The sequence below is a fragment of the Hemiscyllium ocellatum genome, chromosome 39 (genome assembly GCF_020745735.1).
Source record: "Hemiscyllium ocellatum isolate sHemOce1 chromosome 39, sHemOce1.pat.X.cur, whole genome shotgun sequence".
Lineage (NCBI taxonomy): Eukaryota > Metazoa > Chordata > Chondrichthyes > Orectolobiformes > Hemiscylliidae > Hemiscyllium > Hemiscyllium ocellatum.
The window spans coordinates 40,703,295-40,731,172 of NC_083439.1; the positions used below are offsets into that span (position 1 = coordinate 40,703,295).

A 27,878-nucleotide genomic window follows, 5' to 3' on the forward strand; every position below is an offset into this window, starting at 1 on the left:
TGGTTTTTGGATTGGAAGCCTGTTACCAGCAGTGTGCCACAAGGATTGTGCTGGGTCCATTACTTTTTGTTAGTTGTAAATGATTTGGATGGGTATATATTTGGTATTGTTAGAATGACACCAAACATGATGGTGTAGTGGACAGTGAAGGAGGATCTCAGAGTGCAATGGGACCTTGATCAGATAGGCCAACAGGTTTAGGAGTGGCAGTTGGAGTTTAATTTATCTAAATTGAGGTGCTGCATTTTGATAGGGAAATCAGGGCAGGATTTATACATCTCAATGGTAAGGTCCTGGAGAGTGTTGCTTGACCTTGGTTCGTCATTCCTTGAAAGTGTAATCGCAAATAGACAGGGTAGTGAAAAGGGCATTTGGTATATTTACTTTATTGATCAGTGCCTTGAGTATTGGAGTTGGGAGATCATGTTGCTGGACAGAACATTGGTAAGGCCACTTTTGGAATACTGCAGTCAATTTTGGTCTCCTTTCTCTTGGAGGATGTTGTCAAAATTGAAAGGGTTCAGAAAAGATTTACAAGGATGTTGCCAGGGTTGGAGGAGTTGAGCTTTCAGGAAGAGGCTGAATAGGCTGGGGCTATTTTTCCCAGAGCATTGGAGACTTAAAGTTGACAAATTCATGAGGGAAATAGATTGGTTGAATAGTCAAGGTCTTTTCCCTAGGATAGGGTGTCCAAACTAGAGGGCATTGGCTTATGGTGAGAGGGGAAAGAAATTTAAAAAAAAGGACAGAGGGTATTGTTCGTATACAATGAGTTGTCAGTACTAGTAAAAGGTTGGTACAATTACTACATTTAAAAGGCATCTGAATGGGTGTATGAATAAGGGGTTACAGGAATATTGGCCAGATGCCAATGAGTGGGACTAGAATAACGTAGAATATCTTATCAACATGGATGAGTTGGACTGAAGTGTCTGTATCCGTTCTAAACATCTGACTCTAGATCTGGTTTCACCAGAGCTCTACACAATTGCAAAAAAGACAAGACATCTCCACTCCAATTTCTCTAAATATTCTTGCAATGAACAGTCACATACCTCATTACATACTGTTGTAACAGGGAGACAATTAAGTCAAATCAGCTATCATATTCCTGTTTTGCAACCGTGAAATTAAAACAATGACCCTTAAAATTGCTCGATTCCTAATCAGACTTCTTGAATTGATACCAGACACCAAGTTTATAGCTTAAACAAAATAAAATTAATTTGAGAACAGTTAAAACGAAAGGTTTATAATGTCTATGATTTAAACCGAATCTTTGATTCTAGCCCTCAGTCATATGGAGAGACAAAAGCAAACACACAGTTGAAGGAGAAATTAAAGAAAAATAAAGGGAAATATAAACAGCTAGTCCACTTAAGCAGTTTCCATGTGCTGTCGGTGTGATTATATCTTACTTGGTTTCTGAATGCACTGGTCAACATAAATAATTCCCAATGGGCTTGGAGGAATATTTATTTTATTGTTATAACTGAAAATCTATTTCCAACTTTTAAATTTATAATGAAAGGATAACAGAGCCATCAGATCTTTCTGTAGCTTTGGCAGCCACAATACTTCTGATTAAAAAAGTTCAAAACCAGTTCTAATTTGGTCTCAGCCTTTTCTTGCCCCCCAAAAATTCTTTGTTAGACTGTTCACACTGGTTTTCCCTGTAATGCACCTGTGAACATTCAAATGTTGGAGTATAATGCTTTTCCAGAGTAGAAATGTTTATAGAATTATCTGAACATTATTCAATTTGCAATTAACTTCAGGCCTGGCAATATAAAGAAAAAAGCTTTTAAAAAAAAATAAAAAGACAAGCAACTATCATGTCTCACAAACTTGAGAGAGTTTTTTGAAGAAGTAAGAAGAGGATTGATGAGGGCAGAGCAGTAGATATGATCTATATGGACTTCAGTAAGGCGTTCGACAAGGTTCCCCATGGGAGACTGATTAGCAAGGTTAGATCTCATGGAATACAGGGAGAACTAGTCATTTGGATACATAACTGGCTCAAAAGGTAGAAAACAGAGGATGGTGGTGGAGGATTGTTTTTCAGACTGGAGGCCTGTGACCAGTGAGGTAACCCTCTTTGCTGTCCACTACACCTCCAATTTTGGTGTCATCTGCAAATTTACTAACTATACCTCTTATGCTCGCATCCAAATCATTTATGTAAATAACAAAAAGTAGAGGGCCCAGCACCGATCCTTGTGGAGTGGAGTGCCACGAGGATTGGTGCTGGGCCCTCTACTTTTTGTTATTTACATAAATGATTTGGATGCGAGCATAAGAGGTATAGTTAGTAAATTTGCAGATGACACCAAAATTGGAGGTGTAATGGACAGCAAAGAGGGTTACCTCAGATTACAACAGAATCTGGACCAGATGGGCCAGTTGGCTGAGAAGTGGCAGATGGAGTTTAATTCAGATAAATGCAAGGTGCTGCATTTTGGGAAAGCAAATCTTAGCAGGACTTATACACTTAATGGTAAGGTCCTAGGGAGTGTTGCTGAACAAAGAGACCTTGGAGTGCAGGTTCATAACTCCTTGAAAGTGGAGTCACAGGTAGATAGGATAGTGAAAAATGTATTTGGTATGCTTTCCTTTATTGATCAGAGTATTGAGTACAGGAGTTGGGAGGTCATGTTGCAGCTGTACAGGACATTGGTTAGGCCGCTGTTGGAATATTGCGTGCAATTCTGGTCTCCTTTCTATCGGAAAGCTGTTGTGAAACTTGAAAGGGTTCAGAAAAGATTTACAAGGATGTTGCCAGGGTTGGAGGATTTGAGCTGTGGGGAGAGGCTGAACAGGCTGGGGTTGTTTTCCCTGGAGCGTCGGAGGCTGAGGGATGACTTTATACAGGTTTACAAAATTATGAGGGGCATGGATAAGATAAATAGAAATCTTTTCCCTGGGGTCCGCGAGTCCAGAACTAGAGGGCATAGGTTTAGGGTGAGTGGGGAAATATATAAAAGACACCTAAGGGGCAAGCTTTTCAAGCAGAGGGTGGTTCGTGTAAGGAATGAGCTGCCAGAACATGTGGTGGAGGCTGGTACAATTGCAACATTTAAGAGGCATTTGGATGGGTATATGAATAGGAAGGGCTTGGAGGGATATGGGCCGGGTGCTGGCAGGTGGGACTAGATTGGGTTGGGATATCTAGTCAGCATGGACGGGTTAGACCAAAGGTTCAATTTCCATGCTGTACATCTCTAGGACTCTACTCATCTCAAAGCTTGTCTCGACTCAGCTCATAGCCAAAAAAAAATCTCAACACTGAGTACAAAAAAATCCCTCTAAATAACAATATTTACTGATTTTTAAAGATTTATAAAATATCTTCCCAGCAAATTCAACAGCTTCACAGTCCTCCACATCTTTCACCAACCAGGAACAGGAATAGGCCATTCAGTCTGCTGTGCTATTCAGTACAATCATGGCTGACCAAACACTTTGGTCTTTTGCTTACCCAATTCCTATAATCCTATCTGCCAATTGTCATCAAAAATCTATGAATTTATACCTTAACCATTCTCCAAGACTGAGCCTCCACAGCCCTCTGTGATAAAGAATTTTAAAGGTTCACAAATTTCAGTAAAATAATTTGTCTTCATCTAGGACCCAAGTGCATCCCCCTTATAATCTGTGCCTCCCAATTTTAGACTCTTCCAACCAGGAGAAACATCTATTCAATAATCAACCTGTCCATCCCCAACTATTTTGCGAGATCACCTCCAGAGAATGCAAGGGTTAAGAATGTGTTGCTGGAAAAGAACAGCAGATCAGAGAGCATCCGGGAAGTAGGAAAATCGACATTTCAGGCTAGAGCCCTTCTCATTCCTGATGAAGGGCTCCAGCCAAAAATGTCGATTCTCCTGCTGCTCTGATGCTGCTGGATCTGCTATGCTTTTCCAGCAACACACAACTCTGATCTGCAGCATCTGCAGACCTCACTGTCCAGAGAATACAAGCCTAGTTTACTCAATCTCATTACAAGTCAGTCCCAATATCCCAGCAATAAGTCTGGCAAACCTTTGTTACAATCCTTCTCTTGGTGCTCATCTTTTCTTGGACAAGGATACTAACTGTGCACATACCACTTCAGTTGCAGTCTAACCAAGCTCATTTATAATGTTAGGAAGTAGTGTTTCTTCTGTAGTGTTTCTTCGTACTCAAATTCTTTTATAATCAAGACTATGTTCTGTTAACTTCCTAATAGTTTGCTGCACCTGAATATTACCCTTTGGTGACATTGACAAGGATACTCTGGTTCTTTTGTACAACTATACTTCCCAACTTCTTACGATTTAGAGATATACTCCATACTTCTGTTTCCACATAATTCTTCACTTGCCACATTCTTGACTATTCACTAAGACTGTCCAAATCCTCCTGAAGTTGCTTTACATTTCCCAATTACCTTGGTACGATTCACAAAATTTAGAAGTAATACATTTGATCGCCACCTCCAAATCACAGGTAAGCATTGCAAACAGCTGGGGCAGAAGTCCTGAACCTTGTAGCACTCCACTAGTCAGTCTGCCAACATGAAAAATCCATTTATTCCTACTGATTTTTTTTGTCTGTTAGCTGACATTACCTCCCATCCAATGGGCTTTGATCTAACTAGCCTCCAGTGGGGGACTTTACCAAAAGCCTTCCAAAAATCTACTATACTACCTTCAGCTAGCCTTTGATCATTGATGTTACAAACAAAATTGACAAGTTCATCAAATGCAATTCCCTGATTGCAAATCTCTGCTATGAATTAAAAGATTATCAACATTATTTATCCCATCTTTAATTAGGGAAAATGCTAGATTCTCAGTGATGTAAGGAGCACATCCTAGCTTTCACCTCTCCCTTTTGAAATTGAGATCTGCTACGTTCCAATCCAGAGATTCTGGAATAATTCCTATCCTGTTTGGGATAATAATCACTACTAAGACATCAAACTGCCTCTCCAGCCACCTCTAAATTCTGGAATGAAGACCACCAGGTCCTCGGGATTTGTCAACTTTCAACAATTAAGTCATACCATACAATTCTTCTTACTAATGCCAATTTTCTTAAATTAATTCTCCCTAGTCACTTGGGCTTCTACTCCTGGGACATTTCTTGAAATCAACACAAATTAATCTTATTTCTCTATTCTCTATTATTCTCCTGACTCTGCCCTTTTAACCCACATTCGTTTTAGCTAAATGTTTTCTTTTTATATATCTAAAGAAGCCTTTTAAGTCCATTTGTGGTATTCACTAGATTGCATTAATTTTCTATTCTCCTTATCAGTTTGTTGGTCCTCCGTTGTATTCTATAAACCTCCCAATTGCCACCCAAATTGATAGGGTTGTTCAGGAATACAGTTAGCTTTTATTGGTAGGGGGATTGAGTTTCGGAACCACGAGGCCATGCTGCAGCTGTACAAAATTCTGGTGCAGCCACACTTGAAGTATTGCATACAGTTCTGGTTTACCACATTATAGAAAGGATGTGGAACCTTTGGAAAGGGTGCAGAGGAGATTTACTAGGATGTTGCCTGGTATGGAGGGAAGATCTAATGAGGAAAGGCTGAGGAACTGGAAGCTGTTTTGTTAGAAGAAGGTTGAAAGATGCCTTAATTGAGACATAAGATAGTGATGGCTAGCACAAGGGGATTTAGCTTTGAATTAAGAGATGACAGATGTCAGAGCTAGTTTAACTCAGTATTGGGGCAAGGAACGTCTTGCCTGCAACAGTGGTAGACTCGCCAACTTTAAAGGGCATTTAAATAATCATTGGATAAACATATGGATGCAAATGGAATAGTGTAGGATGGATAGGCTTCAGATTGTTCACCGAGTTGTGGAACCCTCAAAGGCTGAAGGGGCTGTAATGTTCTACTGCTATTTCTTGCAACCTTTTTGGCCTTTTAATCTTATGCAATGCTGAACTTCCTTTCTTACCCCAGTTGACTGGCTTCTGAATTTTTGCACCTTGATGCGCAAAAGTTGCAACAAGTGATGCAAGATAGCTTTGAAGACTATATCATTGCCTATATCATCATGCCTTTTTAATGTATTTTCCACATCTGCCTCAGACGATTTATAATTAATGCCTTCATAATTTCCCTTATTCAAATTTAACACTTACTGCAGAATGAATGCCCTCATTTTCAAACACAAATTCTATTGTCTTGTTCCCAATTAGTTAAATCCATATTTCTTGGACACTTTTTTTGCATTCTTCTCAAATTACTTTTCCCAACTTTACAAAGCTAATTGGGATCTTTGACTACTCAGACTTGTCTAAATAATCTAAGTCACTGATAGGTTTGCAAATAGCTAAGACCGAAGTACTGATATTTCCAGCAGCACCTGACCCCATCACTTGGGTTGTAAATTGCCTGTTGAGAAAAAGGGGATTTTATTCCTGATTGTTCACTGTTTCTTAACCTAAATATTGTTGCCAGTACAAATTTTAATCCTGTCCAACAATATGTTGCATGTATTTTTCAAATGTCTTTTGAAAATCCAAGTATACCACATCTACTGTTCCCTTTACCACCTTCCTTACATCCTCAAAAATGGATTTATCAAACATTATCTCCCTTTCACAAACTCCTTCAGATGCTAATTGAACATGGCCAAACATTTTTCTTCAAGACAAAGCTACCCCCCCCCCCCACCATTTGTTTGATAACACATTATATTTGAACACGAGTTTATTATAGCCACAGGAAAAGAACACTTGACTCAGTATTGCTTGGTTAAACTCAATTCACTCAAACCCCTTAAAATGGATTTCTCATTCACTTATTGCATGCAAGTTATTCCTGTTTAGTTTTTGAATTAATTAGCATGACTGTCAGGCTGAACTATTCTTCCTTACCACCCCCCACCCCATAAGAAAATTTTGAAAAAATAAAGGTCTTTTCACATTCTTAGCAACTGAAGCAATAGAAAAAGTACTGAGTTGATCAGCCCTAATTTGACAAGGCTACAGGTTGATATTGATGAGCTAGTAAATTAGGTGGAGCAATGGAAGATGGAATTTAATCCAGATAAGTGTACGGTGATACATTTTGGGAAGTATACTAAGAGAAGAATATACGCAATAAATGTAGATCCCTAGTGAGTACTGAGGAACAAAACAGACCTTGGTGCACAAATCCATAGATCTCTGAAGGTGTTAGCACAGGTAGACACAGAGTGGTGAAGGGTGAAATACAGGATGCTTGCTTCATTTGCCAGAGTGTAGAATATAGGAGAAAGGAAGTGTTGTTACACTTAAAATGCTTGTTAGAGCAAGAAGACTAGGAAGAAATTCACAAGATTTAAAGTACAAAGGCTCAAATATAATATTTTTTCAGGATTTCTCAGGAGTCCTAATGAAGAGAAGGGCATTTGATGAAGTCAAGAATGAATTAAGGGACCTGAACATTTAATGTTCCTTGAGATACCCAGCCATGTTGTGAACCAGTATATAACTTTGATTCCACAGAAAAGGTGAAGGACTTTGTGAATTCTTTGAATTGAAGGACTTGAGTCAGGGTGGGAGAGGAGGGTGCATCATTGGAGGATTTTTAAAAATTGCCTTTTTCTTCACTTCTCTCTTTCTCCCTTTCTTTTGTGGTTATTGGCTTTATACTTACAGCCTTGTTATAAAACTGGAATTATTTTATATATTGGTCAGTTGGGTATTATCTAGGGCTTTCTTTTACTGATGTCCTTTTAGTTTTGTGTTGGGGTGGCTATATCTGTGTTAAGACAACAGGAGGGAGGATGGGCATCCATTGTTAACTCTCAGAAGGTAATTAACAGGTTTTCCTCATTTGTGAATTGCCTGGGGCTAGGGCATGGCCTCAGCTAGAGGAGTTAAGATGTGGTGGAGGCTGGTACAATTGCAACATTTTAAGAGGCATTTGGATGGGGATATGAATATGAAGGGTTTGGAGGGATATGGGCCAGGTGCTGGCAGGTGGGACTAGTTTGGGCTGGGATATCTGGTCGGCATGGACAGGTTGGACAGAAGGGTCTGTTTCCATGCTGTACATCTTTATGACACCATGACTCTAAGATGGTAGTAAGGATTGGGAGGAGTGCCCCCAATGGGCAAGGGGGAAGATCTCTAGCGAATTGGGAGTTATTTGGGTGTTTGCTTCAGTTAAATGTAGGGAGTAGTTTTTTTAGTTGTAGTAGTTTTTAGACTTCATAGTCTTTGTAGCTCATCACACCTCAGATAAGCTTCTCCATTTGGGAAACCACGGGCTACCCTGGATGACCATGGTTAGTGATTTGTTCAGGTGCACCTGGAATATAAAAGGGAGCCAATCCCCTATTAAAATAAGAAAGTGTTGTCAAGCCTTGGGAAGGAAAGGGTGGACATCGCCCTACTGCAAGTGATAAGGAGCATCTAAGTGATAAGGAGCAGCAGGACATGTTATGTCTCCTCCTTCAGCTCTAAGAGTAGATGAGTGGCTATACTGGTAAGAAGGAACCTCCCTTTCCAGGTAACAGAGCAGATTATGGACAGCACGGCGGCTCAGTGGTTAGCACTGCTGCCTCACAGCACCACGGTCCCAGGTTTGATTCCAGCCTCGGGTGACTGTCTGTGTGGAGTTTGCATATTCTCCCCATGTCTGCGCGGGTTTCCTCTGGGTGCTCCAGTTTCCTCCAACAGGTCCAAAAATGTGCAGGTCAGGTGAATTAGCCATGCTAAATTGCCCATAGTGTTCAGTGCATTAGCCAGAGGGAAATGGCACTGGGTGGGTTAATCTTTGGAGGGTTGGTGTTGGCTTGTTGGGCCGAAGGGCCTGTTTCCATACTGTAGGGAATCTAATCTAATTAAAGATGAACATGGACGGTTTATCATTCTTAAAGTCCTAATACATGGAGAAGAGTATAGCATCTTGAGTATATATTGTCCCCCAGCGTACCTTTTTAAATTTCTAATTGATGCAGTGGCTAATTGAATGAATATTGGGGTGTGCCACGTGATCGTAGGAGGGGATTTTAATTTCCGAATAGATCCCAAAGTTGACTGGGTGCCAAGGGGCCCGGCAGGTACGCCCACACAATCTATGCAGTTGGTGGACATTAGAAGAGTTGGGACTAGTGGATGTGCAGAGACATCTCCACTCTATTGGAAGAGAATTTACATTCTACTCCAACCCACACAAATACCATACGCAAATTGACTTTTTTATGCCAACTGTGTGGGCAGAACATTGGTGTGCAAAATTGGGAATATAGCTGTCTCGGATCATGCACCGAGATGTTAATTTAGATGTTAAAATCAAGGGTAGTGGAATGGACGCATGGCACTGGCCCATGGCTAAGGGATAGCAAATTTGTTGAGTATATCAGAAGAGAGTTCAGGGCCTTTTGGGATATCAATCCAGTAATCTGGCAATACTTTGGGAGGCTTGGTCATTTCGTATTCTGCAACTGGAAGGAGGCAGAGGAAGGAGCAACAACAGATGCTGGAGGCCTGGCTGCACATAGCTGAGGAAACATTATAATAGGCCTCTCTGGTCAAACTTCAGTGGATCACGGCCCTCCAGGTGGCTTTTGACTCATTGCACGCACAAGTGGCTTTAAAAAAAAGTCTCCTTTGCTAAACAAAGACTGTTTGAATTTGGAGATAAGCCAGGTAAATGTTTGACATATTTGGCTAGGAGGAAAAAAAGCTTCCCAATCTATTACATCTGTTAGAGGGAAGGCTGGTATGATTACCCGTGAGTTGAAGATCAATGTTAAATTTAGGGAATACTTCGCAGAGCTATAATCGGTCAGAGGGAGACAAACACGGTGCAGTGAGAATGCAATCCTGTTTTGAAGTTTTGGACCTCCCCAGTATAAACACAGAACAGGCTTCTGTATTAAATGCTGAAAATGTGTTGCTGGAAAAGCGCAGCATGTCAGGCAGCATCCAAGGAACAGGAGAATCGACGTTTCGGCCATAAGCCCTTCCTGAAGAAGGGCTTATGCCCAAAATGTCGATTCTCCTGTTCCTTGGATGCTGCCTGACCTGCTGCGCTTTTCCAGCAACACATTTTCAGCTCTGATCTCCAGCATCTGCAGTCCTCACTTTCTCCTTCTGTATTAAATGCACCTATAACAGTATAGGAAGTGAAAGAAGCAATAAGGCATCGCCAGGTTGGCAATGCACCAAGGCCAGGTGGATTCTACAAGGAATTCATAAATGAGTTAGTGGAGCCACTTTTGGGAATGTATAGCTATTCACATACACAAGATTGTCTGCTGCCTTCTCTTCAGGAGGCTAATATCTCCCTCATTTTGAAGAAGGGGAAAGACCCCGAAGAGTGTACTTCAAATACACCAACCTCACTGTTGAATGTAAATTTTAGAATTCTATCCAAGATGCTGGCTTGGAGATTGGAAAAGGTCTTCCCCCATGTTATAAAAAAAGGTCAGACGGGTTTTGTTAAGGGCCGTAGCTCCTCCAACGATATCAGGAGGATACTGAATGAAATGCAAGTATGCCAAAGATTGATCTCTGGTTTGGTGGTCACCCAAGACCAGAAAAGGCGTTTGATCGGATAGAACGGCTGTATCTGTTTGGGGTCCTAGAGCGGTATGGTCTGGGGCGGGGGATCCTTTGCCAGATGTGTGGCAGTATTGTATAATGATCCTAAGGCAGCAGTCATTACAAACAGTGCTAAGTCAGATAACTTTAACATTGGGAGAAGTAGTTGACAGGGGTGTCCTCTCTCACTGCTGTTATTCACCTTGCCAGTTGAGGCATTAGCTGAGGCTAGCAGGAGGGATCCTGAAATAGTGGCGCCAAGGATAGGAATGGGGGAGCTTAATATGCTGATGAGGTCCTTTTATTCGTGGCCAATCCGGAGAAGTCTGTTCCTCGACTGATTCAAACAATTAATTTATTTGGTGGTTTCTCAGGCTGCAGGATCAACTTTCCAAAGTCAGACATAATGGTTGGGGGTTGGGGAGCAGAATTAGTGGAGGTGCCTAATCTGAAAGATGGAATGCAGTTCCCATTCAGATATTCTTCAAAGGTTTTTTTAAAATTTGGGAATTTTTATTACCCCTTCCTTCCACCAGCTGGATAAGCTAACTATAAAGCAGGATTTGCAGCAATGGGAGGGGTTATCGTTATCATGGTTTAGCCAAATAGCCCGGATTAAAATGAATGTCCTACCCCAGCTGTTGAACCCTATGAGAATGCTCCTATTTTTGCTGAAAATGTGTTGCTTGTTAAAGCACAGCAGGTTAGGCAGCATCCAAGGAATAGGAAATTCGACATTTCGGGCATAAGCCCTTCATACCCAGACAAGTGTTATGGTGGCTCAATGGTTGGCTGGAGTCCTTTATTTGGTGCTACAGGCACCCTCTAATTAAATTGCAGCTTTCACAGGATGAGGGAGGAGTGGATCTTCCAGATTTGAAGAAATATCAAATAAACATCTTGTCAGCATGACTGGGTGCAGAGGAATTCAGAGTCGATTTGGCTTGACAGTGAAGTCTCGCAGTCGAGATATCCATAAATAATAAATTAACTAGAGGGTAAGATGAAATCTGTAACTGAGCAGTGTAAGAATCCAATCATTTTAAATACGGCCGCTTACCGAGTTGGTGGGAGCCCAAGGATTTAAACCTGCAGCAATAGACTCCAGCATTAAGTTATGGGAGAATAGGTGAATCTCATGCCTAGGAGATTTGTTTGAGGGGAAGGTCCTGATGTCATTTATTCAGTTAAGCCAGAAATATGGATTGTCTAATTGGGACCTTTTCCAGTACTTTCAGATAGGGATTATATACAAAGGAAGATCTTGTTCCTGGCTCAGTGTTACAAGTCAGACGTGGAGAAAAGTCCTCCAGTGTACAGGTGCTCTTTCAGTCAGTACTTTGTGTCATTTACAGAAAAGTCATGCCCTGGGGAACATAGATGGACTTTGTAGGACATGGAATTGAGAGCCAGGAAAGGATATTTCATCGGAGGTATGGGAAAATATAAGAAAAATTTCAATATGTAACAGAACGCAGGACATGCGGTTGAAGATCTTACACAGGGTTCGTATGGCACTAGAGAGGTGAGCCAAGTTCAAGAGAGGAGTGTCATCAGGGTGTCCCAGGTATAAAATTGTATAGGCACTCTTACACACTACTACTGGCCATGCAGTATGATCCAAAGATCCATAGATACTGGAGTGCTATGGTAAGGGAGCGAAAGGACATCCTCAGGATTGAAATTAACATAGATTCAGTATTTCCTTTTCTGGGGTTACTAAATTTGCCCTCTCTGGGGGAACACAGGAAAAGATTGTGTAACATTCTTATCCAGTGAATGAGGAAGAACATTCTAGTGAATTGGACATCAGAAAAACCACCAGGTCTAATGGAGTGGCGTAGGATGGAGCATCTCCTCAAGATTACCTCACAAATACGGTGTACCACAAAACAGAAGTTTTACAAGATGTGGCAGCCCTTTTTAAATTATATTGATGCAGACTTAACAATATTAATTAGGGCCATGGTATAGTCATGGGAATCAGTATGGCTGCCCATGGGGCCTGGGAAGAAGAGGGTGTGGGCAAAAAAAATACGGGCAGTATAACTGGCACTCCCAGGGATGGGAGCCTCAGTGGTGGTGTTTTGAGTGAAATAGAATAAAGTAGTGAGATATAATTTAAGTTGCTTGAATTTAATTTAGGTTAAATATTTATTTAATTTGTTTGTAGTTTAAGTAGATACATTTGTTCTGGTAGAATAGTAGGTCAATCATTAATAATAGTATCACATTATGACTTTGTTGTACTGCATCTACTTGTGTTTTTTGGTGGGTTTTTTGTATATAGATGTTTTGTAAAAGATTTAAAAAAGGTCTTTAATAATAATATTTATTTAAAAAATGCTTATTAGGCCACAGATGGAGTATGGTGTGCAACTCTGGTCACCACACTATCAGAAGGATGTGATTGCACAGGACAGGGTGCAGTCGAAATTCAGCATGTTGTCTGGGCAGAGAAGTCTCAATTATAAAGGAGAGACTGAATAGGTTGTTTTCCTTAGAGCGGCTGAGGGGTTGGGTGGGAAGTTTGATCTGATTGAGGTATACAAAATTGAGAGTCTTAGAGTGGAGTAGATTGAAAGAATCTCTTTGCCATGGCAGATGGGGGAAGAACCAAAGGGCCCACATTTAAAAGATGCGGCACAAGAGGTTTAGAGGAGATTTCACGAAGTATGTTTTCTCCCAGAGGATGGTAGATATATGGAACGTGCTACCTGGAGGGATGGTGGAGATAGATACTCTTGCAACATTGAAGTAGCATCTGGATGAGTACTTACTACAGGCTATATTTTTATAAATGACTTGGATGAGGAAGTGAAAGGGGGGTTAGTATGTTTGCCAATTACACAAAGGCTAGAGGAGTTATGTGTAGTGTGGAGGGCTGTTGTAGGTTGCAATGGGACATTGACAGGATGCAGAACTGTGCTGATAAGTGGCAGATGGAGTTCAATCTGGAAAAGTGTGAAGTGATTCAAATCTAAACGCAGAACACAGGATTAAAAGGCAGATTTCTTGGCAGTGGGCAGGGACAGACAGACCTGGGGTCCATGTCCATAGATTCCTCAAAAGTTTCCACCTAAGTTGGCAAGATTGTTAACGCAACATAACAGTGTGTAGGCTTTCAATAGCAGCCGGATTGCATTTAAGAGCCACAAGGTTATGCTGCAGTTCTATAGAGCCCTGGTTAAACCACACTTGGAATATTGTGTTCAGTTTCTGGTCGCTTCATTATAGGAAGAATGTAGAAGCTTTAGAGAGGGTGCAGAGGCGATTTACCAGGATACTGCCTGGATTGGAAGGCATGTCTTATGAAGAAAGGTTGAGGGAGCTAGGGCTTTTCTCAACGGAGGGAAGTAGTGGTCACTTTGGAAGTGACCATTCCCTCTGGGACACTCTGGTCCCCTCTTCCTTCACTCCCAATGCCCCCCCCCCTCCCCACCCCCCATAGTACCTTCCTCTACAATCGCTAAAAGAGTAGCACCTGCCCATTTACTTCCTCCTTCCTGCATATGAAAGGACACAAACATACCTTCCAGGTGGAGCAGCACCTCACATTTACATCGCACAATCTAGTCTACTGCTCACACTGTCCTCTACTTTGGAGAAACAAAGTGTAGACTCAGGTGTTCTGCAAAGCGATCACCATATTCTGCTGCAAAAAAACAAAAAACCCTCAGCTTCCAGTTGCCTGCCACTTTAACACACCACCCCGTTCCCTGGCCAACACCCGATTCAGGTTTGCAGCAGTGTTCCAGCTTGTGCTGAGTTTTGCTGGAAGAACACCACCACATTTTCCACTTGGGGATGTTGCAGCCCTCCAGACTCAGTAGTGAGGGCAATTATTTTAGGGACTAAAATCTCCTATGTCCTAGCCCCAAACCTACAGTCCAGGCCTTATTATCACAGTCTATTACACACTACCTATTGTAAGCTACTAACAGTCTCCACTAACAGCTAGTCATTCTCCTAGCCAGATCATTATTCACTCATCTGTTCAACTGTTCTTTTTGGGCTCTATCCCCATTTATCATTTACCCCTTACCTCCACCTTATCTTCTGCATATAAGCCAACATTTTCCAAGCTACTGTCAGTTCTGAGGAAGGGTCAATGGATCCAAAATGTTAACTGATTTGTCTTCACAGATGCTGCCAGACCTGCTGAACTTTTCCAGCAAACTGTTTTTGTTTCTGCATTTACAGCATCTGCAGTTCTTTTGATTTTATGGCGGGCTGAAATGCTGTGTGACTATGTATCTAAATCTGTAAAGGTTAAATATCCATACATTCACCCACTCAAACATATTGACCACAGAGAGTAATACCTGAATTTGTAGTTTTTCCAGCTCTTCATTGATATGAAAAAAGTAATCTGGTAGGACATCTAATAGACATGCAGCAAGAAAAACCCCTCCAGCGAAGGAACTGCATAGGCTCAGCAAGAATTGCTGACTTGCTAAACAAAGAATGGAAGGGGTAAATATTAGTTCATGTTGCATCACACCAATAAATTAGAGTTGCAAAATATATTGGTTTTGCAGAAATATATTAACCATAACCCTATTTCAACACAAGAATTCAGCAATTCAAAAGAACTATTTCAAGAGATGTGGTCTTTACTCCACAGCATGTATCCCTAGTTGCTCTCAAACTGATTGTTTTCTGCATGGCCCTAGTAAGACAGTTATAAGTCAACCATATTGCTGTGGGTCTGAAGTCACACATGGACCTGACTAGATAAAGACTACAGATTTCTTTCCCTAAAGAATATTACTGAATCAAACAGGATTTAATTAAAAAGGCAACTGATGACAATTTTGTAGTTACCAATACAGAGACTAGCTTTTAATTCATTTTTAATTAATTTATTTAAAGTTTTGCAAGTTGCTGTGGTGGACTTTGACTCCTTATTCCCAAGCCTTAGCCTCCTTACACAAGACATAGGAGCAAAATTTAGGCCACTCAGTCCATTAAGTCTGTTCTGCCATTCAATGATGGCCAATAAGTTTTTGAACCCCATTCTCCCGCTTTTAGCCCATAACCCTCAATATTCAAGAACCTTAGTCTTAAATATACTGAATGACCTGGCCTCCACAGCCTTCTGTGACAATGAATTCCATAGATTCACCACTCTTGCTGAAGAAGTTTCTCTTTATCTATGTTCTAAAAGGTCTTCCTTTAATCCATGGCTTTGCCCTTGGGTCCTAGTCTCTCCTAGGAATGGAAAGATCTTCCCAACATCCACTCTGTCCAGACATTTCAGTATTGTGTTTCAATTAGATGCCCCCTTTGTTCTTCTAAACTCCACGTACAAACGTTCCTCATAGGTTAAGCTTTTTATTCGTGTGACCATTCTTGTGAATCTCCTCTGAACATGATCCAGGGCCCGTACATCCTTCCTGAGACATGGAGCCCAAGACTGCACACAACACTCCAAATGTTGTCTGACCAGAGCCCTAAGTCTCATAAGTACATCCCTGCTTTTAGATTAGAGTCCTCTCAGAATAAATGCCATCAATGCATTTGCCTTCCTGACCACTGACACAACCTACAAGTTTACCTTGAGCGAATCCTGGATTAGAACTCAAGTCTCTTTGCACTTTAGAGTTTTCTCCCCACTTAGAAATTAGTCCATGCCTCTATTCTTCTTCCCTCCCACCTTGTACACCATCTGCCAGTTCTTTGCCCACTCTCATAATCTGTCCATAATCTTTCTGCAGCTTCCCTGCCTCCTCAATACTACCTATCCCTCTAGGTATCTGTATTGGAATCTATGCCAGAATGCCTTCAGTTCCTTCATCCAGATCATTAGTGTATTAAATGAAAAGTTGTGGTCCTATCACTGAGCCTTACGGAATACCACTTGTCACTGACGGCCATCCTAAGAAGAACTCTTTTAACCCTGCTTTATGCCAGACAAACCAAGCTTTACCAATATGAGCACCCTGCCTCCGACACCATCTTAGATTAGATTAGATTACGTACAGTGTGGAAACAGGCCCTTCGGCCCAACAAGTCCGCACCGACCCGCTGAAGCGCAACCCACCCATACCCCTACATTTACCCCTTACCTAACACTACGGGCAATTTAGCATGGCCAATTCACCTGACCCGCACATCTTTGGACTGTGGGAGGAAACCGGAGCACCCGGAGGAAACCCACGCAGACATGGGGAGAACGTGCAAACTCCACACAGTCAGTCGCCTGAGTTGGGAATTGAACCCGGGTCTCAGGCGCTGTGAGGCTGCAGTGCTAACCACTGTGCCACCTTACACAGCAGCATCCTGTGCGGCCCCTTACCAAAAGGTCTTCTTGAAGTTAGAGTAGGTAACATCCATTGACTCTGTCTAACCTGCTCATCAATTTCCTCAGAATTCTGGCAGATTTGTCAGGCATGACTTCCCCTTGATGAAACCATGCTGACTTTGCTCTACTTTACCATACTTTTCCAAGTATTCTGAAGTCTCATCTTTCACAATAGATTCCAATGTTGACTCAAAAAGAAAGTCTCAGACCACACAAAAATTTCAATCTTAAACTTACTTTATCTCGATTAAGCCAGCAAGAGATCAATAGCCCAGTGAATCAATCAAGATATCCCTGGATGGACTGAGAGATCTGGGTTTTTTTAAAGCAAAAAAAAGGCAGCATATTTTATAGCCCTTGTGTATAACAATTTCATATAATTCAATGCCAATGTAATGTTTCTTCATCTAATTAAATTCTCAATTAAAATTAGATGATTAATACATTTTAGTCCTGTTCACATACATCATTGGTTTGTTTCAATTTAAACGTTTGTACATCTGTTGCCATTCTCTTGCATCAAAGTAGATAAAGCTAAACATTTATCAGTGTTTTGTTTATTGGACATGATGGAAGTTTTGCCCAAGAAAATACAGCTACAAGGTTATGCCAAGTGTCTTATATTATTTAATTTATTCACATGGTCACTGACTTCCATTTTAAACTTGGAAGACAAATTATTATTGCAAGATGAAAACTTAAAAGGGAGGTTTTTAAACCATTGATTTCCCAATACTTTATCATCAGGATCTTACCCACAATGAGGTTAGGCTTTTAAAACAGGCGTGTCACATTAGTGATATTCCAGTCCCCTGGGGACCCTCCCTGATTCCAGCAATTCCTGAAAGATCAGCATTAATGCCTCCATTATCTCTTAAACTACCTCCCTTAGAACTCTGGGGTGTAGTCCATCTGATCTAGGTGATTTATCCACCTTCAAGCCATTCCATTTTTCTAGCAATAAGAATTAGCTCACTTGGGATGCCAAGGAGTATTCAAATGGTGAGATGAAATACCTGAAAATGTCTGGAGGGAGATGGAGATCAGCAAGTAGAACAAAGAACAAAGAAAATTTACAGCCCAGAAACAGGCACTTCGGTCCTTCAAGCCTGAGCCGATCCAAAATGTACTATCTAAACCTGTCGGTCAATTCCTAAGCATTTGTATCCCTCTGCACCCCACCTACTCATGCATCTGTCCAGACGCATCTTAAATGAATCTACCGTGCCTGCCTTTACCACCTCTGCTGGCAACGCGTTCCAAATGCCCACCATCCTCTGTGTGACGTACTTGTTGCGTGTATCCTCCTTACACTTTCCACCCCTCACCTTGAAAGCCTGACCTCTGGTGATTGAATCCTTCACCCTGGGAAAAAGCTTGTCTCTATCCACCCTGTCTATACCCTTCATGATTTTGTAAACCTCAATCAGGTTCCCCCTCAGTCTCCTTTTTTCTAGTAAAAATAAACCTAATCTACCAGGCAACATCCTCGTAAACCTTCTCTGTACCCTCTCCAAAGTGTCCACATCCTTTTGGTAATGGGCAACCAGAACTGTACGCAATATTCTAAATGCGGCCAAACCACTGTCTTCTATAATTTTAACATGACTTGCCAGTTCTTATACTCAATACCTCATCCAGTGAAGGCAAGCATACCATATGCCTTCTTGACCACTCTATCCACCTGTGCATCCGCCTTCAGGGTACAGTGGACCTGCACTCCCAGATCTCTCTGCCCATCAACTTTTCCCAAGGCTCTTCCATTCATTGTATAATCCGCTCTCGAATTAGACTTGCCTAAATGCATCACCTCACATTGAAAGCCATCTGACACTTTTCCACCCAACTCTCCAGTCTAGCTATATCCTCCTGTATTCTCTGACAGCCCCTTATGCTTTCTACTACTCTGCCAATCTTTGTGTCATCTGCAAACTTGCTGATCATACCAACAGTGCCCTCTTCCAGATCATTTATATATATCACAAACAACAGTGGCCCCAATACTGACCCCTTTGGAACACCACTGGTCATCTTTCTCCATTTCGAGAAACTAGCTGGACTAGAGAGGAAATAGAGAATGTGGGGAGTAGCATAATCCAGGAAAATCTGCTAGATAGGATAGAATATCAGAGAGGGATTGCCAAAAGGTAGTGAGAATTGTGAACTTGAGGTAGCCAAGGGAGGTTCAAGAGCTTAATATTGAGGAGATACTCTCTTTGATAGGGATGGCAGATGGGTATAAGATGAACATGATTGTTCCATATGCTTTAGCGCCCTGGCCAAGTCTGACATTCTGGAATCACAGCCAGGTGCAGTTTTAGAGTTTGAGGAATATATGCAACAACTAATTTTAGTCACATTGGCTGATGGGGTCCCTCTTGTCTTTCGCCATTGTGTCAGAGTGGATTCCGTAGTAATGACCCCTGGAGAAGAGCATCAATCCTGTTGGGAGATTTCCGGGTGGAGTTGAGCAAGTTTCAAACTGAGTGGATCAAGTGAAATACAGGCAGCACCATGATGTTGCCCCAAGGTAATGAGGGGGAGAAATGCAAACCAATCTGTAGTGAGCTACAGTAGAAGAATTATTATAATCTTACTGAATGTCACATACATGACTCATTGTTGTCAACTAGAATGCTTTTTTGCCTTGACTCATCATTATCCTATTAGTGATGAATATCTCAAGTTGCTAACACACAGTAGCAGCGTGAAACAGATTATTTTGTTTCCAATGCTGGTGTGAAGCTTTGTACATAGTCCATATATTCTAAAGACTGTTAGATTGCACCAAACATATTTCTTCAGCTGTTCACAACAAGCAAAATGCTGGCTGTACTCAATGTTAAATGTGATTCTGTGATTTGATGGGATTTGCCAAATAATCTTGATTGTGATAGTTATGTTAACAACCAAGTTAAGATTGTCAATTGAGCTTATAGTATAGTGCACTTGTGGGTACTGGAAAATATAGATCATTCACAAGGCCTTGTTCTTTGTAGATGGAAACAGCACATGCACACAGAACAAAAACAAATTACTGGAGAAATGCAGCATGTCTGGCAGCATCCGTGATTCTGTGATCTTTCTTCTGAATTGGACTTGAAATATTGACTCTGCTTTCTCTCCATGAATGCTGCCAGACTTGCCAAGTTTCTCCAGCAATTTCAGTTTTTGTTTCAGATCTTCATCTGCAGTTCTTGGTTTTATTTTATGTGACACACTGAATGTATTTCAACTATTAATAAAGCAACAGCCATTCTCTGGAGCTTTCCTCAGGGCAACGTCTTGACCAATCAACATCAAAATGGATGACTGGAGGAGTGCTAATGTGGTACTATTATTCAAGATAGATGGCAGGGATAAGCCATGAAACTGCAAACCTGAGAGTCAAATATCAATGATAGAGAAGCTATTAGAAAATTTTCTGGGACAATCTCTACTTGGAGAGGCAAGGATTAATCAATGATATAATCAGCATGCCTTGTTTTGAGTTTTTCAAAAAGATGACTGCATGTGTAGGTGAGACTAGTATAGTTAATACCATCTACATAAACTTCCATTTAACCAGTCTGCTTTGAACAATCTTGTACAGATGCGGTGAATCTTTGAGACATTAACTGATGGAAACTGAAAGAGTTGGTTGAAGGGTAACTTCGTGATGGGAAGATGTGTTTGGTAGCATACCACTGGAATCAGTGGTGGGTCCCTTTGTTTGTTGTTTTATCTGCTGTGTCTAGATAATTCAGTGGCATGAAAAATGACAGTAGTAAATACAAGGAGGAAAGCTTTACTCTTCAGGACAACGTAGATGGGTTATAGACAGAAAAGTGGCAAATTTAATCTGAGAAGTGAGGTGGTGCATTTTGGGAGGACTAACTATGGAGTACATGTTGAATGGTAGAATCCTAGAAAGTACAGAGGATCAGGGGTATGTGTATTCATAGATATTTGAAGGCAGCAAGATGAGCTGAAAAAAGTGTTTAAGACAATATTTTGGATATTTGCTTTTATTATTCAAGGCATTGATTACAAGAGCAAGGAGTTTATGGTGGAGCTGTATATAGGCTAGCTGGAATGCACTGTGCAGTTCTGCTCATCAATGGAGAGCGTGTAGAGAGATTCACCAGGATATTTTGCTTAGCTAGAGTGATTCAGCTATGAAAAGAACTAGATAGGCTGGGATTATTTTCCTCTGAGCAGAGATGGATGAGGGGGACCTGATTGAGGTGTACAAAGTTTGAGGAAAACTGTAGTGAGAAACCGCTCCTTAGTAGAGGGGTCAATATCTAGTGGGCCCAGATTCAAAGTCAGGAGCAGAGGGTTTGAGGATTTTTTAATTTCATACAGAGGGTGATGCATAGAGAATTCACTGTTGAAAAGCATGATAGATGCAGAAACCCTCAAAACATTTAAGGACTATTTAGATAGATACTTGAACTGCCAGACAAGGCCATGAGCCTGGTACTTGAAAATGGTGCTATAGTAGATACTTAATGACAGGTGCAAAAACACTGGATCAAATGGGCTCTTGCCATACATCATCCATGGTAACACCTCTACTAGAATCCACTTGCCAGTTGAGCAGCACTCTCCTCTTGCACTGTATAAAAATGCTTTTCCCCATTAGATTGATGTGTTTGCAAATTGACCTGATGAAAAGATGTCAGATGATAGTTTGACAAAATGTCTTCTCAGATATGGTGGTGTAAACTGGATCATTTGTTGCATTCTTCCCCCCCCCCATCCCCATCTAATTGACCTTCGCTATCCATAGCAAACTGGCTAAATCTGTCTGGTATAGGTAAAGGCACGGAAAGATTAAAACAAATACAATAGATTTCCTATTTAATCTTCAAAAGAGTAAGGTAACCTGCTATTAATAAATTGACCTCATGTGGATTATATGGTCCACTGATGATAAAGCATGCCATGGGACTGAATATATGAAAGTGCTGTTTTATAAAAAAAAATTCCTGAGGTGTCACAGGGTCTGAGCAGCTAGTCAGATGTTCTACTATTTTCCTTAAGCACAACTCTTCAACAATTCTCCTCATTCGGCACAATGATTTTATTCTGTTTAATACAATTTCAGCTGTTTGTGCATGCTCAGTTGCTCCCTAGATCAGCCGTACCCTCAGGCTGGTTGTTTTATATCCTGGGGTCAAGAGTGTGGTGCTGGAAAAGCACAGGTCAGGCCTGAGGAGTTGGGGGGAGGGGGGGGGGGGGGGGAGGTGGGCGTGAAGAAATCAATGTTTCAGGCAAAAGCCCTTCAACTAGAAGGCTTTTATATCCTGCTCAACTCTGGAGTCTGACCTATTGAACCTATTACCTCAGCAGTTGTGATGCCTTTTTTTGTTCCTAACCAGGTATCTGTTGAATGTAACTTGGTTCAAGTCATTGCCCTTACCTGTGAATCAACATTTTAATAAGTGACCCACTAATCCTCATGCTTCTAACTACAAAACCCATCCTGGTACTCACTGCAATATCCGTACCCTGACCACCTTCCACAGACACAACAAACCCTCTTCCTGATCCATAATGATCTTCTCCTGACCTTTTGTGCATTCCTAGTTTCAGCCTGCATGGTCATTGCCATTGTATGTGTAATGCAATACATGCTGTCTCTATCTAAGAAGACTGCCTTGTTTTAGAATGAGTGATAATTATCAGAGTTCATTCATAGAATCATGAATTATCAAGAGGCCATTTGGCCCATCATGCCCACACCAGTTCTAATACCTTGTGTTAATCTCAAGCTTGTTCTTCAGATCCAAGCACGCCATTTCTAAATCATCCAGTACCCTCCTGAATGGCTCAAATTGAACCTGTCTCCAACGCATTCCATCACTCCCTTGATTTATTTCCGCATTACTTTAAGTGTATACCCTTTCATTTTTCCTTTAGGAATTGGAACTTCAACCTAAAGACGGACATCAAAATCCTAAAACAGCCGTGGATGCTGTAAATCAAACAAAAATAGAAGTTGCTGAAAAAGCTCAGCAGGTTTGGCAACATCTGCAAAGAGAAAACAATTAAAGTTTCGTGTCCGATGACTCTTCCTCAGAACTTCCTTGACAGCTAACTCATTATTTTGAAAACTTTTATCAAATCTCTTTTCAGCCTTCTTCACATGAAAGGAGTCCCAACGTCTTCAATCCATCCTCGATTGAATTTATTCCACACCTTTTCCAAACTTCTCATGATCCTTAATCCGTTCGATTCATATTTCGATTCAATTAAATCCAACACTTCATCACAGATATTCTTTTAATCAGAAAATAATCTTAAACTAAATATTCAAAACAATGTGTTCATTATTGCCTGGAGTTGATTGCGATGATTTGATTAAAAACTGGAGGCCGTCAAAGTCAAAGTCTCATCGGAGGCAGCGAGGAGGGCGGGGCGAGATCGAGAGAGAAGTGGGGCAATGCAGAATACCGAATCTCAGGACTTTTAGAAATGGATGCAGGTTTACTCGCTGAGCTACAAGTCTTCTCAAAACGGCAGAAGATTGCTCATTCCAATAAAAGTTGATGTTCAGTATTGTATTGTTATTCAATTACCTCAACTTTAAACATTAATAGAATTCATTTCCTGTAATTTCCTCTAAATTGTTGAAAATTTTATGTAAAATCACTAGATTTTGCAGGTTCGACTTTACGAGGAGCACAATTACGAATATTGACAATCATGGAGAAGCTCTCAAACTTGTCAATTTCATTTCTAGCGTTCCTACAGTTTATAACCAGTTTCTGCACTTCCACACAGTTTTGAACAGCAGTACCAGTGTTCAAGTTCACTTTCTCCATCCAACTTCTCCTGCAAACTGTGCCCCATTCAACCTTATCCTCTTGCCCATCCACTACTTCCGCCTCAATTATCTTCAGTCATGGCCATTTTAGAAAGTTGGCGAGAATTATGAGGGGCATGGATAGGGTAAATAGGCAAAGTCTTTTCCCTGGGGTTGGGGAGTCCAGAACTAGAGAGCATAGGTTTAGGGTGAGAGGAGAAAGATATAAAAGAGACCTAAGGGGCAACTTTTTCACACAGAGGGTGGTACGTGTATGGAATGAGCTGCTAGAGGAAGTGGTGGAGGCTGGTACAATTGCAACATTTCAGAGGCACTTGGATGAGTATATGAATAGGAAGGGTTTGGAGGGATGTGGGCTGGGTGCTGGCAGGTGGGACTGGATTGGGTTGTGATATCTGGTCGGCATGGACTGGTTGGACCAAAGGGTCTGTTTCCATGCTGTACATCTTTATGACTAAGTAATATGGTACAAAATGCATGAACTGAATAAGTCTTAGCTATGATTTAGAAATGCCAGTGTTGGGCTTGGCAAAGTCAAAAATCAGAACACCAGTTATTGTCCAACAGGTTTAATAGGAAGCTTCCAATTAATTGGTGCTTTTAATTAAACCTGTTGGACTCTAGCTTTGTGTTGTGTGATTTTAACTTTTAGCTATGTAGCTTTCAATTTCAGGATTGTGCTACACCTCAATTCTTCAGAGTTGTATAAGCAGGCCAATAAAAGGAGTAGGAATATAATTGCAAGGAGAAAGGGCGGATACAGCTTTCCCTGATCGAGGGGTACGAAGGCAAGCAGGTTCTCTCGAAGTAAAACCTCTAAGGGGGTGTGGGGGTGGGGAGAGAAGACAGTATCGCCCTCAGGAGACGACACCATCCCCATGCATGAAACAGGCAGATTATCCTTACCATTGCTCCCCCAACAAAGTCACACTACGCTAAAGGAGACACCCGCTTCCATATGCCCCCAAAGAAGCACACATTTCATTCAATGGAAAGTTTGCCAGCCTCTATCCCAGTCCTCCGGATAAGCAGACACCCACTTCGAGCTTTCGAACACTCACATGTTGCTGCCGCCAGCCTGATTCGGGCTGTAACCGGGAACAGTCCACACAAAGTTGGCAGCAACATCAGTGCCACCAAACAGCCGACCTGGATCATAAACAACTCCATCACAATACTGAGCATATCCCACGACCTGACCCCACAAAACCATTCACCCCGCCCTATGACGCACTCCACCCTCACGCTGATACCACCTAATCACAGGTGGCATTGAGGAAAATCAGATCAAATCAAAATATAATGACTAGGGTTACCACGCTCAGGCGAGGGGAAAGGTTGTGAAAGAGAGTCCTTGCATTATATTAGTAGATAATTGGTTATTTTACCTGGCGAATTTACTCAGACTAAAGAGATAAGGATGACACATCTATCTCCATTGAAATGTTATGCTCGACGAAGGATTCTTCACTCAACAACATGAAACAGAGAAAGAATTACATCTGATTATCAAGGATATGTAGGAATGTAGAGTTAAGGTTAAAATCAGATCGGCCATGATCTTATTGATCAGCGGAGCAGGCTCAAAGGGCCGAATAGCCTATTCTTGTTCTTTGATTGTATGTTTGCAATTTAACTTAAGTCACATGATTCTTGGAAATATCTTTCCCTCAGCTAAAGAAAATGAGTTGCTGTGTGTTAAAAGCCTCTCAAAACTAAAAAGCAAACACCAATTTAGAATGCACATTCCTAAATAATAATATAATATGCACCTTCATTACAATTATCTTCTAATCTGTCCTCTGCCTTGTCTTCAGTGTGTTCCAGACCTGGAAAGCTTGCTTATTCACAGATTTCATGAGGGGGTATGAGATCTTCAATCTTTATTGAAATCTGTGGTCTCTGTACTACTAATTAAGATTTGGATACACATTAATATTTTCCAAGACATTTTCCTGACGGTAAGATAGAAAAACAAGTCATGCACTAGTAGGTCATCTAGGATTTTGAAATGTTATCACTGTTCAAAGTATGTGCTCTGCCAACTCACTGGACTTTTGACTGGTCACCTTTCAACACCTTGTTGAACTTTGCTCAAATGTATTTTGAATTGCTGGCCATTGATTCCTCTTGGCTATATACACACTGATTTTTGTATCATTTTATATGATCTCAGTAAAGTTTTATTTCTAGATTCTGCCATGAAGTCATTGAAATTTTCTACTGGGTGTCCCTTGGCCAGTTGGTAAACAAGGGTGTGTTACTGAATGTGTCAGTTGAGGGGTTTTCCAGCCATGCCATAAAGTTTCAATTGTTTCTTCAGTCATGGTATTGACCTCATAAGACAGTGACACTCACTTCTGTATGAAACCTAAAATTACTGAGATCGCTATTGACATAAACCAATTCCATTAGAATTAATTTGGTTGAATTACTAATTTTCCCATGGGATGCCTTGGTTTTATTTTCTAATGCAGAAATGACAATCACATGAACATCTAAGGAATCATTTGTCTTTCTGCTACTTTGAAAGTTTGTCCTCACTCTGCATCTTCTGGGAGTGATCAATAGATAGCCGTTGTGAGATTGTATTCAAATAATGACTGAAATTGGTGAATGGCAAAAATAGCCTCTTTATTCAGCAACCACAAGTAGCACAAATTGGAGGCGACAATAGAATCCTGAATAACAGTTCTTACAATAGCTTCTTTATACATAGTTGTTATATATATTAAAATTTCATGACTGTGGTGTTACTTGTTTTTATTTGTAGTAAACAAAGGTTTAAAGGGTTTTTGTTCTGGAAGACAAGAGATGGATTAAAACGTGCTAATTGCTGGCTGCTATTCCTGACAGGATTGAAAATGCCTGTCCGGTCAGCTTGCATAATTAAGAGGTATTATCCTTTTGTCTTTTAAGTTAATATATGTTAATAAAAATATTTGGTCTATTTGCTCTAAATAAGTTACTTAATAAAAGTACTGTGCTGATTACCACAGCAGGTTTGTGAGATTTGTTTACTATTTGCCAATTTTTTTTCATTCATCCATGCAGTTTCACATAGGTGCTGTTTTGACAATTAGTTTCAAAAAGGATAACAGTCCAGTTAAAAGATATTACATACTAATTGGGGCAAATGTTTGGTGTTCTGTAATCTATTCAGGTCCAAGAGATGGTTGGTAAGGGCTGATTAATATTATAGTCTTTCATTAGTTTCGGATAGTTAATGAAGACATGACGGTGAGTATGGTATTGTTCTGAGTAAGTTAGTAGTCTTTCATATTTATTCAGAGATAGCTTTTGATGTAAATAGATGTGATATGCCCTGTAGTTGTGAAGGAGCAGTAATCGGTTTGGAATTATTGCTTTAGTTTTAGTCTATCTTGCAATAGTAAAATATACTGCAAAATCACAGTTTTTTGAATGAATGAACAGGAATCCGGTATTAATGAGTATAGTGAGCTGGTGAGTGATTAATAACGATTTAGTAAAGGTTTATGAATGAATGAACAGGAATCCAGTATTAATGAGTATAGTGAGCTGGTGAGTGAGTTAGTAAAGATAACCGATAACACAATATTTCACGCTGTCATAACTAGCACTGTTTGTGCCTGTGAGGAGTTTTTGTTCCACAGTGCTGAAATTGTTTCTTATTATGCAATCATGGAGTCATAGAGTCCTATAGTAAGGCCCAAACTGGTCACGCCAACCGAAATGTCCATCCATGTTAACCCCATCTCCCTGCACTTGGCCCATGTCATTCTAAACTTTTCCTATCCATGTACTTATCCGAATGCTTTTTAAATGTTGTTAATGTACCCACTTCAACTACTTCCCCTGACATTCCATATGCATACCACCCTCTGTGTAAAAAAGTTGCTCCTCTGGTTTCCTTATATTCTTTCCCCTCTAACTTTAAACTGATGTCCCGTTGACCTCAACTTCCCCAACTTTGGGAAAGAGAGTGAGTGCATTCACCCTATCCATGCCTCTCATGATATTGTACACTTCTATAAAGTTCCCTCTCATTATCCTATACTCTAAAGAAAAAATCTTAGCTTGTCCAACCTCTCCCTGTTACTCAGACCCTTAACTCCTGGCAATGTAGTCGTATATTTCTTCTGTATTCTTTCCAGTTTAATAGCATCCTTCCTATAGCAAAGTGATCAAAACTGAACATGATACTCCAAGTGTGGCCTCACCACCGTCCTATGGCAA

The 27,878-nt window shown here is 40.8% G+C and overlaps 1 protein-coding gene across 1 annotated transcript in view; it reads right to left on the reverse strand.

The window, feature by feature from the left end:
• Nucleotides 1-24,830, reverse strand: part of LOC132834232 (zinc transporter ZIP1-like) — a 51,480-nt gene extending 26,650 nt beyond the window's left edge. Inside the window, exons 1-2 of the mRNA XM_060852895.1 lie at nucleotides 24,722-24,830; nucleotides 14,865-14,995 (exon numbers count right to left, since the gene is read on the reverse strand). Of these exons, the coding sequence (XP_060708878.1) occupies nucleotides 14,865-14,995; nucleotides 24,722-24,830 (240 nt within the window). The remainder of the gene's footprint in view (nucleotides 1-14,864; nucleotides 14,996-24,721) is intronic.
• Between the last annotated feature and the right edge of the window lie 3,048 nt (nucleotides 24,831-27,878).